This window comes from Hoplias malabaricus, chromosome 12, assembly GCF_029633855.1.
Source record: "Hoplias malabaricus isolate fHopMal1 chromosome 12, fHopMal1.hap1, whole genome shotgun sequence".
Classification (NCBI taxonomy): domain Eukaryota; kingdom Metazoa; phylum Chordata; class Actinopteri; order Characiformes; family Erythrinidae; genus Hoplias; species Hoplias malabaricus.
In genome coordinates this window covers 19,185,247-19,204,388 of record NC_089811.1, presented here as the reverse complement: position 1 = coordinate 19,204,388, position 19,142 = coordinate 19,185,247, and the positions used below count along the sequence as shown (strand labels likewise).

The window sequence follows — 19,142 nt, the reverse complement described above, 5'->3', positions numbered from 1 at the left end:
ATACAGTTGATCTGAGCTAGTCAAATGTCTTCTCTGCAACAAGCATGTTGCCACTTTGTGTGTCTCTTTGGCGTTCACAGTAGCACTAGTATCCATAGCCCTGAATAAATCACTAGTCACACATGGGTTTGAGGTTCTTATTCACAGTACAGGATCCACTAAAGTGTCATTTGGTAAACAAGGATCACGTCCCTTGGCTTATATGTTTGCACAAAGTCTGGCTTGTATACTTTTGCCAGGCTGGATTTGGCTTAACTGGTGTGTTTGCATGTGGTTTTGCTGATAATTGTTAACTTATTGTTGAAATCATACAGTTGTGTTCAGCAGAATGTTAATAATATAATGCATTTCAAAGGGAATAAAGTTGCAATGTGCATCAACATCTTCATGTGTTCATATAGTTATAACCTTCATACAGTAATAACCTTCAAATTAATACATACATACATACATTTAACAATCTATCCTTTCAAAAATCCATCTTGTACATATATGCTTAAATTATTTTTACTCCATGTACACTCTCAGAAAAAGGTACGGTAGAGGTACGTTATTATGACTTAAGATACAAACAGTGTAAAAATTACAACATGGTTTATCCAAAAGGAGAGATGAATCTTTGTAATCTTTTACTTTCAAACTGTGTAAAATTAAAGAACATAAATCTAAGTCCTGGGGACGTGACTGAGTGTATGAAATCAACACAATTTTAAACTCAACAACTGTAATAGAACCTAATTAAAGGTATAAATATGGATTTTTGATGGTACCATCACAGTGTCAATTTTTCTAACAATGTAAATTCTCTAGATTCACTCTTATCCATCCATAGCCCATAGTCCCTAAAACAATACAGAAGTTTCAATGAAACCAAATAAGGTGCTCTGATACAGATCCTCCCACTCACAGTTCCCACTCACATCCTTTATATAGCCATAAAAAAGGTGAATATCTGCAAATCTTAGGCCCCGTCCACACAAATCAGGATATTTTTTTTCTGTCTGTTTTTGAAAATATCTCTGCCCAGATGAATATGAAAACAGATGCATTATCATGTCAGTCCAGTAGGGGGCCATAGTACCTCTTAAAGAGGGACATCAAAATGTCACAAAGCACGAGAGAAACACAAATGTTTAATCGGAAATCACTCCATACTCCCTGTGTAGTTATGCAAGTCAAATTACTGATTGTCAATCCTAACAGTGCAAATTGTTTATTCATATGTGTGAATCTGACATTTAGTGCTATCTACATTACACATTGTAGTTTTATTGCTTATGTAATTTCATATATAAGGAGTGAGGAGCAGTTTAAATTTCAGAGACAGGCATTCAGTGTAATGAGAGCATTTCCAAAAAGCCGTGTTTTGGCCATAAACACTGACAATGGTATTTTTAAAAATCTCCACCTTGGAGATTGTTTTTTATTTTTGTTTTTATTTTTGAAAACCTCCATTTTCAGTGTGGTCAGGAGGCCAAAGTCAGGCAAAAACCTTTTTAATCATTTTCTAAAACATCTGGATCCTTTTGGTCAGAGGCCATAATCTACTACTGGTACAACATACACTCACACATACACTCATACAAACACACCCAATTTTTTGCATGCCTTCAGACTTTACTGTCTCCTCACCGGTTTCCTGGTTCACACAGCCAGATCGTCTGACCGAATTCTGTTACTGCTGGAGCCACTGGTCTTACTGAGGCGGCGTTTGTCTCTAATAAAGCTGCTGTTGGATGTGGGTGTAGAGGGAGCCCTGGGGGATAATTCAGCTGGACTGTGACCACAGGTAACTGCAGCTAATGGATGACTATAGGTTATGCGCAGAAAGTCCTCACCTGTTTCCAGGTTGTCATGGCTATGGTGATGGCGCTCTGTGGCCAAGTTGGCCGAGTTCTGCTGGTTGGCCAAGTGGTTGGTGAAGGGCTGATAGCTGGAGTGGATGGGGTGAAGATGATGGTGAAGATGTGGTGGTGGTGATGTAGGACCTTGTCCAGAGGCAGCCAGACACTGGTTGAAGTCTGGAGGTGGAGTGCAGGTTTGTGAAGGACGTGATTGTGGGGTATCAGGAAGGCCCATGCTGATGGTTGCCATGGCTGTTTTTGTTGTAGAAACAGGCTTGCCGCTTTTTTCACTGCTCTTGGCAACATGGCTCTCAGCATACTTCTTAAAGCAGTGCTTGCATTGTTTCCAGCCCAGGTGATAGAGCTCCAGGACACTGAGGAACAGGGACACGGCTGCTACCACCAGCATGAACACAATGAAGACATTCTTCTCTGTTGGTCTAGACATGTAGCAGTTGACGGGGTTGGGGCAGGGCCAGGCATTGCAGTGATACAAGGCATCCAGGAAGATGCCATATATCATGTACTGGATCACAATGAAGGTCACCTCCATGACCAAACGAATCAGGATGCTAAGAACATACGTCTGCAACAGCGCCCCTTTAAGGCGGATCTTGGCTGGCATCTCAGAAACTTTCTCCTTCTGTTCCATGTACTCCTTCTCACCCCCTAAGCAAAATGTACAGTAAATTAACTGATTGCATGTTAGTAAGTATGCGCACACATGGGAAAATGTAAAAAAATATTTTATGTATGCATCTCCTGATGCTGACAAATTAAGTTTCATAATATGTATAACTAGCTGGGGCTAGCTTTATCTAAATGATTTACTTTATATGTATTAATGCATTAAAAGATTATAATGCAGAAAATATAGCTAAGGACTACTATAAACATGTCAGTATAAAGTTAACATTAAAATAGTGTAAATCTAACATGTGCCCAATTATTTGTAAAGCATTTTTTGCAAAGTCTGATATGATTCCAGATATCATGAAATTATCGACTATTGTGAGCCTATATACCATTCAGCCACAACATAAAAAACACTGAAAGATGAAGTGGACATTATTCATGCGATTTTGTGCAATTTTGACAAGGGCCAAAATGTGATGGCTAAACAAATAGATGAAACCATGCCTAAGATGGCAGGTCTTGTGGTGTGTTAATTGTATGCAGTATAATTGTGCCAGTACCCACCAAAAATTAGTCCAAGGAAGGACAAGTCTTGAACATAAGATGGGTGCCCAAGGCTCATTAATGCACATGGGAACTGAAGGAATGCCCCTCTGCACCAATCACATAGAAGAGCCAACATAGTACAACTGAAGTTATTGGCGGCTGTTCCAAAAAGTTTTCAGGACACAGTGTATTGCTAACTGCGGCACATCCCAGAAACTGCTGGTCCATACTATGATCTCAACAACCTCACTCACTTTGCTCCACTGCTGTGCTCCCATCACTGGCTTCCAGAAGTGGCTGACTTCTGAAAATGTTTTTTAACCCTGATATTGGCAATGGTCAGTCTTGATCCATGCCTCCAACATCTCAATCTTCAAATGGAACTTGGCTTGAACTGCCACATAAAAACAAGCATCTCTCTCTCTTCTCTGGCCTGACTCCCAGATGACTGTCCAAATAACAGACTCTCACTGCTCTCAAATGCAGACTGAAGACACTGTTTGTACAGTATTTAAATAATCTTCAAACCTACACTTATGTAAATGTAAACTGTAAACTTCACTACAGTGCTTCTATTTTCATGGTATTAAATTAATTTTCCAGACCACAGCAGCATGACTGGTCTTCAGTCCCCCAATTTTCACATTATCTTATGTATGTTTGTAGCAAAAAAGAAAAAAAAAACATGAACATGTTACAAATCAAATTTCTTTTAATTGCTCAACTTTTGGAAACATACGTCAAACAAATTAAATTCAGTTCTTGTTCAGTCCTCATAAATACTACAATCCTGATATGCAAGTTACCTCCTCCAGTGTCTCCTTTTTGCTCTTCTGTCTCCCGCTCCTCTTGCTCTTTCTGGCGTCTTTTCTCCGCCATGCGCACCGTGTGCATGGCATGTCCCATGTAGATAAGTGAGGGGGTGGAGACAAAGACAATCTGTAGGACCCAGTAGCGGATGTGTGCAATGGGGAAGGCCCGGTCGTAGCAGACGTTGGTGCAACCGGGCTGCTGTGTGTCACACATGAAGTCGGACTGTTCATCTCCCCAAGACGATTCGGCAGCAGTACCCAGCACCAGGATGCGGAAGATGAAGAGCACAGTTAGCCACACTTTCCCCACAGAGGTGGAGTGCTCCTGCACCTCCTCCAAAAAGTTCCCCAGAAGACTCCAATCCCCCATCTCTTCTCAGGCTTTAAGAAAGTTCAGCTTTTTAATGTCTGTAAGAAAATGTTGAGGAGAATATTTCTCAATAAATAATGGTATGTGTTTTGTGTAGTGAAGTGGGAATAGCAATGTCTTCTAAACATAAATGTATGGATCGGATCCCTGCTCAAGTAACCACACCATACTTCACCAGTTTTTACTTTTTTTTTTTTTTTGAGCAGTTTTTTGAACAAAACTGCATAGGCCTACATCAGTGGCATGATTAAATTGTCAACTTGCTCTAGATGCTGAGCCAAAAAATTAATCTTTAACCATTAGAACTACAAAAGGTTGCTGACAACCACACAGCACAAGTTTTTAAATGATCAACAATTGTCATCGCAGAGAAATCTGATAAAATGCATTAGATTTTTGAGACTTTAGTGAAAATTTCAGTGGTTATTTTTTAAAAATAAACAAAATAAAAATAACTCTTTCTAATTCTGCAGATGACACTACCAAGCTAATAACATGCCCTTGAAGCTGATTTTCTTGTTGCTTTAAAAGTGCTTTGTCACTAATATGTGTGGAACAAAGGCAAATAAGCTCAGATTTTTATTACTCCTTCCACAATTATGCACTACTACATGGGCAAATGTTCATGGACACCTTCTCATTCAGTTTGGAAATTAAGGTTTGTACTTCCTTCTAATCTTCTAGTCGAGTTGTTCTGTAGAATTTCTGTAAAGATGTGATAGCGTTGGCCATGCAAACTTTAAAGTACTAAAATATATTTCTGAATAAACTTTTTACATGCATTTTTGTCCTCATGATTAAAGAGACATTGTTAACTTAAAGAAACACTATTTAATATTTTGACATAAAAAATACAACTTTAACATCATTGTGATATTTCACTGACCTGTTATAGGGGCAATATAGCTTCTCTCATTGCTACTCCAGCCTCAGAAACTGCACTATGTAACTTTTGTAGAAGGGCAGGAAACCACCCCACCTCCTTCCCACCTTATGTTCAGGAGAGTTCTGTAAATGTGAATTACACTCAGCAACTATAGGGGGAGTCCAGGAGCAAAAACAAAATCTTAATTAGTGTTCCTTTAAGCTTATGTGCTACTGCTCCCATTTAATTTTGTGCTATGGACATAACAGCACAGTTCATTTAATATAATGTCTGCTAATGTTTGATCATATCCTCACTAGCTTCTCCAGGTTTAATCTAGTCTTTTATTTGAATATTGTGCTATATAGTCTGTTGTATGTTAGTTTCATATTATTTAATATAAATACATTTTATTTGTAATTATGTTGAAGATTTGTTGAGTATAAATGTACTTTATAAATAGATTTTATCAACACCACCTGTTGGACCCTGTGAGATTAAGCGGATATATTTTTATGCACATGCTATGTCTTTGAGAGTGGATGAACCATAGTAAATTAATACAGTGATGAGTGTTTCAATCCTGCAGTGGTTTGGCATGGTTCCTGAGTCTTTGGGGGTTGGTCGCTGTGGCCTTGGTAGGACAGGGTCAGGACATGACAGGGTGATGCCAAGGGCCTGGGAACTGCCCCATCTGACCCATTCAGCCCCTGAGGGCATGAACATATAAGGCAACAGTGCAGCTGCCCCCTTTACCATGTGACTGGTATGTCTGCCTTTGTATTTTCCTTTTTTAGCTATAGATAGATATTACATTTCATTTTTGTGTATAATGTGTGTGAAAGAGAGATCTGATGGTGATAAATTAGACCAGTTCTATATTCAACATTTAGTTGACACATTTGTTCTTTGGTTTAAAGAGAAATGTGAATGTAACTTGAACCAACTCAAGAAAACAACCTTTAAGCCCAGTCTATGTGCCATGGCCTGAGAAAGTGGTGGCTAACTGGGAAACATAAGGTCACTGTTTACACAGTGACTGGGCCCTGTAGATATGCAATCTAGCATTCTTCATGCCATAAGATTCTACTCACATTTTTTATTTGAACACAAATGAAAGAATCATAACTCTTATGTATAGAAGCTGTCACATTTTGTGGGCACTTGTTCATCACTAATGCACATTATATTTTTTTAAACTAAAGGTATTTGTATTACGTTATTCTGCTGTAGTAACCTCCCAATGAATACTTCATAAAATTTTTAAACATTTCTATGAGAACATGATGGAGGTATTCAGCCACAAGCGCATTAGTGAAATTCTGATGTTGGAAAATGAGTTCTGGATCGTAAATACCACTGCAACAAATCCAGAATATGTTGGAATGGGCTCCAAATAGCACATCCACAAACTAATGGTGGGGGATTTTTTTAGCCCCTAGCTGACATTTGGCACTGATTTTTTTTAGATAATTACACCTCTGCATGAACTGATGAGAATATATATCTACAGTGGGTGTGAATTAAAGGCACTGAATTCACTTATTAAACATAGTGTAAGTCTGTTACATATCAATGATTTCTGTGTTAATATACTAAGTATAGGGAAATGTGATGAAACGTTTGTCTCTGATAATAGACTGTATATTACAGACGTAATTACAGATACGATTAAAAATGATAGAATTTAAATACAATATAATTGAAGAAAACCTTCTGCAGTGTAAATCATGTGTTGCCATGAATATATATGGAAATTTAGTCTTTAACACTGTCAAATATTCTCTGTTTTCAGAAATAACAGTGATCTCTGCCTTATTTCCATAAATGCCCCATACTATCCCAGCAGTGATGGAACAGAGCTAAAATAATTCACTCCAGATTCCTTGCATTACACAGAGGCTGAAAAAACCCTCTGGCTCTTGATCCCAAATATGAGCTGCTCACAATTTATACATTGTAGCTGATGAAACTGACGTAATGAAAGTGTTGCATTAAGCAATACACTGTAAATTTTTGTAAGTATATTGTTGCTCCACTAGCAACAGTAGACTTATGCCCACATGATGACTCTAGGATCTGTCTAAGGTGCCCTTAAGAATGCTTATACTAGAGCCAGGTGTGTAGAAAAGTTGTTGATATTTGTGTGGAAGAAAACTTAAGAAAGCTATATACACATTATATACAAGTCATCATCTTCATTGCTCTGTTTTATGATCCCATCAGTAAATGTATTAACACTATACTGCCATCTTACATACATCCATTACGGTATGCAGATTGGCCTAAGTAAAGGCCTAATATGGAATCTAACCACAGACAACTTTAAGTGGTCTTCATACTTAAACTGCACATAAATTGGTAAAGTTTCTGTTACTTTATGAAGCTTCAGCAGCCCATATGCTGTACTTATAACAAAAAGCATTTGTTATATATATATATATATACCAAACTGATTTGATACAGATCTGATTATTTCTGGGTTGTGTGAACAGGTCAAATTAAAATCTTTCTATCGTATTTGAGTCACTTTCATATGTGGTCCTAGATCAAATATGCATCCGATCTGTGGGCATGCAACATGAATGTGTCTTTTTGCCTGTATGTATGCTTATAGTGCTGTCATCATCAGCAATTCTGTGTTGTTTACTGTGTTGTTTGATTCTCACAAGAGGTATGCAGCAGTTCAAATCAGTTTTGCAGCTAATGTGAGTGAGACCAATATTCTGGTGTGGTTTTGTTCTGTGGTCCCTGAGCAGCAGTATTATGTTTAGCAGTCAAACTATCTGGAAATACTAGTGTACCAGGAGTAAAAGACAAGATTACAAAGCTATACAAGGCATGGCATTTGATGCAGGTTATAGCTGAATATAAATGGATTTGTGTTAGAAATATTGTGCAGTACCTGAGTGTAGAAAGTGAAATTAAGGACCTGCTCTGTGCAACAGACTTATGGACCCATCTGGGACAGAGCCACATAAATGCATCAATGAGTGTATGCATGCCATTTCAGGGACACATTCATTCACATTAGACAAACACAGATCAATTTACATTCATGAATATGACCTGTAAAGATAAAATCTGGTGTTCAGGAAACCAAAAATGGTGTTTCTGCCCAGGCTTTGTGAAAAGTATTGTTCTTTCCAACTATATATGAAACAAACTATATCTAAATATGTTTTAGGCACCTCTTGTTATTAGAGACTCACCTACTACAAGGGGCACTCAATGATGAAACAAGCATTGATTTGGTATTTACATAGTGTTGACCAGTTTATATTTCACATAAAACAAAAAATATTTTTCCCATTGCTGTATATAAAATTAAATGCTATAGAATGTTATATTTGCCTCATTTTTCAAATATTTCATTGTACAAATATGGAAATATAAAGTAATCGGTGCTAGAGATTACCCTGCTGTATCTATGAGATTAATCCTTCAGGGAGTGTTTTAAAATATTTAACAATGTTAAGGTGATGCCATGTCAGACAGGTGAAGCCTAAAGAAGGATATGCACAACAAAGCTGTATGATATATTTTAGATGCTCAGAGAATCCATGTGTGATTGAAAGAATTTCTTTTAACACAAGAATAAATGAACAGTTAAAGAGTTGCTGAGAGTGTGCCAGTCGCTTTGTGCCAGCTAAACAATGGTGGTGATATATAGAAAATTTGCTCAATATCTGATGTTTTTATCTAAATATGCCACATTCAAATTGCCAGGAAAGCACTCCATTACACATTATCCAGGCAGTAAAAGTGTAAGTGGTTACATGTGGTTACAGCTACTATATAGTTTTAAGGGACCCATATCAAGGCAAATATATGTTCTTTAAAAAGGTATATACTACTGTTTTACAGAATGTATATATATATATATTTTTTTTTTTGTTTTGTTTTTGTTTGTTTGATTATAGTAATGTAATATAAACCAGTGCTTTTACATTGGCCAATTATCCATTAAACAGTCAATCAAAGCGGATACTATTTGCATATACCAGTCTTAAAAGCGCAGTAACAATAGTGGCAACAAAGACAGTATAATTGGGAAAATGTGAAAGTATAATAGTTAATATTGCCACTGTAAAACCTATAATGAAGTACGCACTTCTGTTTTCATTTGATCATATCAGTTTTGTATCTTAATCAGTCTGAAATTACAGGCTGAAAAATTCTAGTAATCACATATAAGGCATTGCCTGATTACCTGATGTGTGTGTTTGTGTGTGTGTGTGTGTGTGTGTGTGCGTGATGGCAAGAACTGTTTGCAGTACTCTTGGTGGGAACAAAATATAGACACAGAAAAGAACATGGGATGGAAACATTCATCTGAATCACTGCTCCTCAGTCTGTCTCTCTCTCTCTCTCTCTCTCTCTCTCTCTCTCTCTCTCTCTCTCTCTCTCTCTCTCTTTACGTCTTTTCTTAGGAAGCAATCTCAAACAATATGATTTCCTCCAGACAGGTCACGTTGAAGGAAACTACTCCCCCGGGAGTCGCAGCAGTGTGAGAGGAGAGGCAGTTCTCTTTCCCAGAGAGGGAGAGCTAGAGAGAGGTGTGTGTGTGTGTGTGTGTGGGGGGGGGTGTTGTGTTGTCATTTTCGGTAGCTGTGTTTCACAATGCCAAGAAATGCTGAGACAATGCACCTGACATTCCAGCAGACAGCTTAGCCTTGTCATGACACATTTATGAGTTTTTGAAGCAAGAGCAACAATGTCTGCTGTTTTCTGGGGTCCCTAACAAATCTAAAAATTGACTGTTATATTTTGTTATTACATGTCCTCAGGATAATTGCTGAAAACTGCACACTGCCATTCACTGCCAAGCACTGACATTCTTTTTCCACAAACACATACAAGACTCAGTATGTGTTGCTCAACGATCATGGCAAGGAACTCCATATTTTAAAACGAACCTGTTACAAGGTATATAAGTGGTCTTTTTTTAAGATACGGATATGTGATGTAACCATAATATGTGAATTTCATGTGAAATTCCCACCCATACGCAAGGTTTCATTGTATCACATAGTACAAGTGAGCTGGGAGAGTGATACAACCACACCCTTCACAGATATGTGAAGCCAGTCAACACAAGTTTATAGACAGCTCTACGTGGAAAACATGTAAACCTATGAACAAAACTCTGAAACCTGATGTCAGTTAACTAATATCTGCATAGGCTAGGGTCACGGTGAGTGATAGGGAGAGGAAGGGTCTTCTACCCACCTTGACTGGAAAGAGTTAATTGTGTGCTCTTTGACCTACTTTTCATAAACAGCTTAAACATGCAGTATCCAAATTAAAATTTTAATACTTAAAGGAAACATCGATGATTACAGGGAAACACAGTTTTGTTTACATTAATAACCTTCGTGTCATTTAAGGTAGAAGTGAAAGAGTAATGAAATAAATTAAATTCGTTACTATACTTACGCAGTTTTTGTGTATCTGGACTTTACTGGAGTGTTTTTATTTTGTGGCACTTTTTACTATAACTTCACTTCATTTCAAAGTTACATATATTACTTTTTACTCCACTACATTATGAGAAATGTCATGTGTCATGTGTGCATAAATAAGATGAAATTTCAAAACAAAAGCGTGTAATCACACTAATCAATAACAGTGCACACTTAAAAGTGGATTGGCCTAGACAGAGCTATCCAGTTAAACATCAATGCAGCAGGCAGCGGGGAGGGCATATGCCACAAGGATGGGGGAAAATCCTAACTTAGATGTCGCCTTTAAAGAAAAAAAAAGATTTTTTTTTTACGTCTTGGCTCCCCCTACATCTGAAGAGTGTCATTCACTTATACAGCACTTGAAATCAAGTGTGAGGCAGGATGGTTTCCGAACCTCCTTCAAAGTTACATATTCTAGTTTTTTCAATGCTGAGCCAAGAGTAACAACTGCAAAGAATCTGTTTTCCTTATTAACAATCAGTGAGGCATCACAATAATTTTGAAGCTATAATTTTAAGGTAAACATTCTATATACAGTTCCTTTTAAAATTTAAGCTGAAAGTAACCAGAAATCTGAACCAAAGAGTCATTGCCATGCTTTAATTCTAGTGTTAATAAATGGGGCACTACCTTGTAGACAATTTGTATAGACAATGAGTGAGTGAGAAAATTTGTGAGTGAGTGAGTGAGTGAGTGAGTTAAAAGTTAGAAGCTTCCATAACGTGTTTGCATTTAAAAATTGAAATCTTGAAATAAAAATGTTTGTACAGCTGGTGTACTTTGATAAATTTTTTGTTTCAATATTTTGAAATGCTTCCAATGCATTTTCCTTTAGCTTTATTTACCATTTCTTTAAGAATAGGTAGAGGAAAAACTGATATTTAATTTTGTTATGATTTTTTTAAAATTAATTTTGGCAATAGATTATCACCTAAATGTATGTTTGTGTGTGTGTGTGTGTGTGTGTGTGTGTGTGTGTGTTTGTTTTCTGTGTAAATATATACCTAACTGTAAGTGATGTAGATGTGTTAAGTTTGATGGGAAATGATGATGAGTATAATGAGAATGTTTTTTAAGCCTTTTAAGGATGTGGACACAGACAGAAATCTGGAGACTTGTGTTGCTATGTGTGCTATATTGGTAATGTTTAGTATGTAGAGTGATTACTTTTCATTGCAGAATCTTGGCTTTGAGTAAACTTAGGTCATATTTGATTTAGGGATATGAGCAACATAGTGGGTTAGATATTACACTATATGCCCAAAAGTTTGTAGACAAACCAGCTGCTTTAAAGGGCAACCATTTTGGACACAGATTTTTATTTTGTGCTTATGTGTTTGATCTTAATTTATGTTTTGTAGCCACATTTTGAGAAGTATAAATGAAATATTGATTTTTAAAATGCTGAATAAATTATTGTATTTTGGTGTGGCAAACATCCAATTATTACGTTTTGATATTCTTGATTGTGGAAGAAATGTTGGATGAGAAACGTTTGAATTACAGAATCTGGGCAGTTGGTTTATCTATATAAAATTTTGATTTAGAGACTTGGAGAGGTAAAGGTGTCATGTAAATATTGTGCTGTTTTGTATTTCATAGAGGTACAAAGGCACTTAATTTCCTCTCCCTCCTAATAGCATTGCTATTGTCATACCTATCGAGTCTCCCCACCCCTCTATGAACCCTCAGGATAGGGTGGACTTCAATTCCCAGGATCCCACTCTGTCCTAAGTTCCTGTCACATGCCTACGGTCAGCCAGTCAGGGAAGGCTTCCTCGTTCATCATCCCCTGAGTTGTAAATCCGTGTCACCTGGATAACTCAGCGTGTGGGTATATTAGGACAGCCTGTTACTTGCTAGTTGCGAAGTATTGCCTTCGGTCGCGTTAGGTATACTGAGCTGCTGTCTTTGTACTTCGATTGCTGTACTTCTTTCGTGTTCGTGCTTACCGTGTTTTCCGGCTTATATTATTGAGACTGTTTGTCCTTGTCCTCAGTTATCCTGTGTATTGTTTTCTGCCTCGTGAATATTCTTCCCTGTGTAAATAAAATCCTGTTTTCATCTGCAAGCGTCTGCCCCGTTCCGGTTTCGTTACAGTTATTGACACATCAGTGTCAATGAATCTACATCAATGTTAAACTTCTCAAGTAATAGAAAAATAAACTTTATAATAGCATAGTGCATTAAAACTGTCTCACTGGCTCTGCAGGCTGAAAATGTTGCCATAACCTCTTAACGGTCTAATGCTCAGGTGAAGATGCAAGCGTGTGCTGACTGTCACTGCTCTGCTGGTTTTTCTCAAAGCAGTCATGCTGCTTCGGGCACTCTGATGCCAACACCATAAGAGGCTCTGTAGTGTCCACACATGGCCCCCACACCCCTGATTCAGTGTAAATATTTATACAAGTCCATTCCACTGATTCTACAGACCAAGGCCTACCATAACCAATGTCATATCGTGGACTCCCATCACACTACTTTTTAACGACAACAATTAAGTAAGACTAAGACACAAGGCTGTCTGAAGTTTGTATTTGTTTACAGAGCAGTGGAACTGCTTTGCATGCAATATATTTTAAATGAGCTGAAGTGTTGTTTGTGATCCAAAACTAATCATCAAACAAATCATGGCTAAATTCATCAAATGCTTATAAATATTTCAACACTAAGGGGGAATCCCATTTCAACCCTTAGCCCTCCGTTTTGCCTAGGGGTAGGGGTGTCTCAATTCTTTTTGGGATTAAGGGCTAGGACCTAGGTGGGAGGGGGGCTATACAATAGGAATGGATCCTTGATGGCAAGAAGACAGAAGACCACAGACCATTGGCCTACTCATTACTGTATCTCTCATAGTTGTTGGTAATATTTGTATTAGTTTATTTTCCTTAATGATAGTCTCTGAATTTAAAATCAGTGAGATTTTAAGACTAGTAGATAATGTACACAGGACACTAATCTGAGCGATCCGATGGTGTACCAGCAGTGGCCTACAGTCAGCGAGGTACTGGCCTTTTTTAAGCAGGTGGACAGATATATGCTTGCTGTCTAGGATATTTTACAAGGGCACACTTTAAACTAAGAGCAATCGATCAGTAGCAAGATGGTGGTGCATCTACCAAGTATGCCAAAATATCTGCATTTTCTCCCTTAATAAATTGTGATAACAGCTGAATAAACTTAGTTTCATATAGTTCTAATGCATTATGTCCCTTTACTTAATAACAAACATAAAACATCTCTAATATTTTGCCGATATCTCTAAATTTTCAGTTCCACTTTAAACGAGGAATCAATTATATTCTAGTGCCTGTGGCTTATTACAAAAATTGAAGGTGGAACTACAAGTTTTACAAACAAAAATCCGCAGAATAAGCAGCTGAATTCGGCTTCATATAGCCGAATTAGCAGTTAGTAGTAGGTAATAATATATGATTGTGGAAGGCATTTGAAGGCATGGTTAAAGTTCAGAAGCGCTGATATTGCAGCAGACTGGCAGCAGAGCCCCACTGAAGCTCTGTTTGTGGGTGTGTGTGTGTGAGCGTTCTGATGACATATCAGACACGTCCAAGGGACGATATAAGACTCAAAAAACAAGGGGTAGGGGTAAAATTAAGGGTAACACTTTAAATAACAGCCCGCTAATTACTGGGTAAGTACAGAGTAAGTACCTGTTAAGTAAGCCATGAGATAAAAATAACTACAAAGTAAGTAAAGGGTATAATACTAGAAATATGTGGTTATTACTGGGTATCATACAAACATTTTACAAATAAGGCCTGTCACTATGTTCCAAATCCATTGTACTCAGCAATTAAAAGTATGACAGTATGACATGCAAATGAAAATTACTGTCATTTTTTATAAATAAATGTAAATCATATGTCCTAAACCTAAGGAGTACAAAGCACCATGAAACTCTGCTAGTGCCTGTAATGAAAGTAGCTGACCATGTCCTTCTCAGCATGGGCACTGTAAATAATTTTAAAGGATCTATAATTACATTCAGAACTACAGTGAATTCATAATAGTAGCTGCATCCCTTATTTATAACAATAACAAATTATAGTAATTTACATAAACGGTCATACTTTTAAATAAATGTTATAACCTATAATTATGCTTTGAAGTACAATGGATTTTGAAAATAATTACATGCTTTATTTGTAAAATGTTTGTAAGATACCCAGTAATTACCACATATTTCTAGTATCATATCCTTTACTTACTTATTACTTATTTTATTTTACAGCTTACTTAACAGGTACTAACTTTGTACTTATACAATAATTAGTGGGCTGTAATTTAAAGTGTTACCAACTGCTTAATAGCCTTTATGAATCTAGTGGTCTGCTGTGCGAAATAACAAAATCAGCTGTGTTTTCTTTCATAGCCAGTGAGGGGAACATGTGGTCTCTGGTCTTCCAGAAATAGACCCTTTTATTAGACAGAGCCTCATCACATTCAGTTCGAGCTTAAGCTTGAGCCTGGCATAAGAACAGTTTTAAACTTGAACCTGCAGATGATGGAAAAACACATACTTTAAAGCATGGTCTGAGTAAGGCTAGCCTGGGTCAAGGATGAGGGGCTGAGTTTAGTAGCTAGGTTAAGCCAGAGAAGGTCAGGGTGGATCACTTCTTCAAAATACCCAGCCCCTCACCCCTGAATATAAAAAAATTAGGAATCATGGAATCATTATCACTTGACACAGTGAGAGCCAATGAAACTGCCATACCTCCATTCCTGCTTGTCAGACTGCTGAGAGAATAATGCATTTCCTTACATGGTCTAGTCTTTCACTCTACTTACTACACTTACTGCACACACAGCTACAGAACTAATCACACTCAGACACAGAACTAATCACAAACAGATATTTAAATGTATAGTTTTCAGCCATGAGCTCAAGGCCACTTAATGTCATGTGTTAATTAAAGAGGTAAAATATCCCTTAACATTAAACTGTGGCACAATGGGGTTCCTACAAAACCATTGGCATGAGCTGGAGTGGTGCTTGTGATCCAGAACCTATCATACAGCATCAGTCCATGACTCAATGACGTTTGTTGCCTGAATGTCACCAAATATTCACAGAAATGTTTCAACATCTATTCATCTACTGTGGCAAAACAAATGCCCTATTGATACGTTTCATTTCAAATGGACTGTTTGATGAGCAGGTGTCCATGCACTTTTAGTCTTGTAGTGAAAATTTTCTTAAAATACTGGCTACTCTTTGAAATATGTTACATTTTTATATAAAGCAGAGCAATTGAAAGTCTTTGAAAACATTTTCTTATAAAGATCCTTCCAAAGATAATATTATTTTCCATCTCCTGTTAAGACATACAATATAAACTATGAGGTGAAATTACAATAATAATAATAATCCCCCCATTGTATTTAGACTCTGTGGGTCACTAAAAATGTGCTTTGTAAATACATTCAATCATTCATTATCTATAAACGCTTATCCAGTTCAGGGTCGCGGTGGGTCCAGAGCTTACCTGGAGTCATTGGGCACAAGGCAGGAATACACCCTGGAGGGGGTGCCAGTCCTTCACAGGGCAACAAGCACATATATATTCACTCACACCTCTGGACACTTTTGAGTCTCCAATCCACCTACCAACATGTGGACACACAGAGAACACACCACACTCCTCACAGACAGTCACCCGGAGCGGGACTTGAACCCACAACCTCCAGGTCCCTGGAGCTGTGTGACTGTGACACTACCTGCTGCACCACTGTGCTGCTTTTGTAAATACAATGTATTATTTGTTTTTTATTGAGTACATTTTATTTATGGTACATTCTTATTGATTCATGATTCACAAATCATTATCCTTTTAGAAATGTCCCAGCTAAAATGGGCAGCCCAGTTATATATCAGCAATATTGTCCACGTTTCTTTCAAAAACAGGCCAATAGAAATACTTACATATATCTTATTTTAAAAAAAAAGTTAATATATAGGTTTTTGTTAATAAAGGTCTTCTTTGTCTTAACTGTCTTCTAAGTTAACATTTTGCAGATAGGATTTAAAAAAAACAAAAACTTTTTTTTAAGACATTAGGACCCTGTAGTTTAGGGGCTTAATTTGGGAACGGCTTTGACATAAATAAAGAAGGGCACTGCATTTTGTGATCAGACATATATACACACTCAGAGTTTTATCGTCTTCTTTAATGACTGACCGTGCCTGAGTCCTCTGTGCCGTTGCCATTAGATGCAATGGGAAAAAATGAATGGATTAAAGTTGCATAAACTAAGAGGACAGACTGTGAATATTAGCAGTGGAGAATGATAGGAAGTAGTTTATGCGCTTTGTACACAGAAAGCAAACTTGCATAATCCACAGCTTATACTTCTTCTCTTGATGGATTGCCTTACGACACAAAATAGAGGCCAGAGACTTGTGCAGACTTGTGCAGACTTTACTAAGGTTAATACTCAGTTCCGGCTATTGTCCTAGGGTCAAAAATACAAACTATTTTATTCTGGGTGATGACCACACATGACAGAAGAAGGGGGAGGGGATTTAGAGTTCCACCGATGTTACACTGAACTACACAGCACTGAAGTTGGAAAGTTTAATTCAGAGCAAAACTTATGTTTAACTTCTATTTTGGTTTAATTTTATTGAGCAGATCAGTTCAGTACTGTTTTATTTCATATTTTCTGCTTTGAGGGAAGGGCTTATTTATAGTCTAAGAGAGTTTGTCCTCTGAAACAAAGATCATTTTGTGTATTTACATGCTGTATTATGATACATTATTGTTGCAATCTGCAACATGTTAAACCCAGAAATTGATGAATAACTTCAAATACATCCATACATTCCATACATTTGCGTCATCTAATCTAATCTAAATGTTGTCCATTTAAACAAAATAAAATGTTGATAGAAAACTGTTTATATATTTTCAAAGAACTGTGTAATATACATATAAATTGCTCTTATAGATTGAATAACTGTATGTCAGCTATATGTAGCACCCATGTTACAATATATATATATATATATATATATATATATATAGTGTAGTATTTGATGTTGTGTTTGTCATTCTGAAATGCAAAAATAAGGCTGACTCAGAAAGTAAGGGAAAACATCAAGCGCATTTTTAGAATTTCAGACTTGTTGCTTTAGTCTGACAAAATACTAACCTAGCGCCCTTAAAAGTGTGCAGTCATTTACAATGCTTTTATATTTATGGCATTTCCTTCCTTTGAATTCAAATAAATGCTTTATTAACATGTTATATTTCATTTGGAAAGAGTGGTTTCAATTAAAGGTTATAATGTACAATAGTTTGTTATATTTCAGTCATGTAAATTCAGAAGTACAGATTTAGACACTTTTTTGTGGAAATATTTTTTCTATATTACTGTGACATTAAAGAGTTCTAAATTTCTAACATAAGTCTCATAGATATATAATCACTAAACTGTTGGCTGGTTGACATGAACACATTGTTTTAATGTATTGTATCCAAAAAAGGGTTATAAAACTTGAGAAATTACCTGGCCTCGAGACTGATGAGTCTGCGTATGTGTGAGACAAGTTGGCTTTCCTGTCTTTTCCAGTGGAGATGATGAAGAGGGTCCTTTTGTGGCTCCTTTGGGGGTCCTACAGTTCTAGCCCAGTGGTGGAACTCAGAGGAGTGTGAGGATGAAGCTGGTGACACACACACAGGTTCTTGGTGGCAGTCCCACTGTGAGAATGGGGGCAGTAGTGTGTGGGAATCAGACAAATGCTGGGCCATCTCTGTGTGTTTCATATTAAATACCCCTTACACTCCCTCCCACTTTTGCCCTCAAGTCTCACACACACTCACTATCTCATACTCTCATGTCCTACTCCCTCCTCTTTGCTCCCTGCCTTCTTTCACTGCCTCTTTATATTGATGAGAGAAATACCACAGCATAGGAAAAGGAAGTGAGATTGTACAAGAACACAATATGTGTTCTGCTGAGGGTGCTTGAATTGTACTGCTTATGATTCACTCTTGGGTATGTGTGAGTGAATGAGTGAGTGTGTGTGTCCAAAGTACTTGGACATTTCTGCCATACATAAAACTGAATTGAGTTAATCGTTACAGGAAACCAAATGTTAAATCCAGTAGTGTGTAATGTAAACAGGCCATTCCAAGACAGACATTGTTTAATGGTGTTGTACTCTGAAAGTAAATGGCTAGTTTATTTTATAGAGTTAACAATTCCATTTGATGATGCAGTAGATGAAGCTTTTGAAAGGAAAAAGCTGAAGTACACACATTTGATGGCTGAGGTAACTGTGTTTTATATCATTATCTGTTGTGTTTACAGGTTTACATACAAAATATCAATGTGTTTAGATGTCTAGATGTCCTTCAATGAGCACTAGTGCCCCAGCATCACTGTAAGAACATTCCACTGATGTATTTAACTTAGTACACTCTGTCTGGAATTTTACTCCAAAATTTCTCCCATGATATAAATACTTTTTGAGGCCAATGTAAATGCAACAGTACTTAATGTTGTTATGTGTATAAGAATAATAAGTTCTCCAAAACTTTTCACCTGTCATTAATAGGGCATTCAGTCACAAGAGCT

The 19,142-nt window shown here is 37.1% G+C and overlaps 1 protein-coding gene across 1 annotated transcript; it reads right to left on the bottom strand.

Annotated features, from left to right (window-relative positions):
* Window positions 1-1,644: 1,644 nt before the first annotated feature.
* Window positions 1,645-18,097, bottom strand: gja5a (gap junction protein, alpha 5a). Its single transcript, XM_066686374.1, has 3 exons — window positions 18,072-18,097; window positions 3,833-4,246; window positions 1,645-2,513 (listed from the first exon to the last, which is right to left on the bottom strand). Exons 2-3 carry the CDS (start codon window positions 4,206-4,208, stop codon window positions 1,645-1,647), a joined length of 1,245 nt encoding a protein of 414 aa, XP_066542471.1. The 5' UTR covers window positions 4,209-4,246; window positions 18,072-18,097.
* Window positions 18,098-19,142: the final 1,045 nt, after the last annotated feature.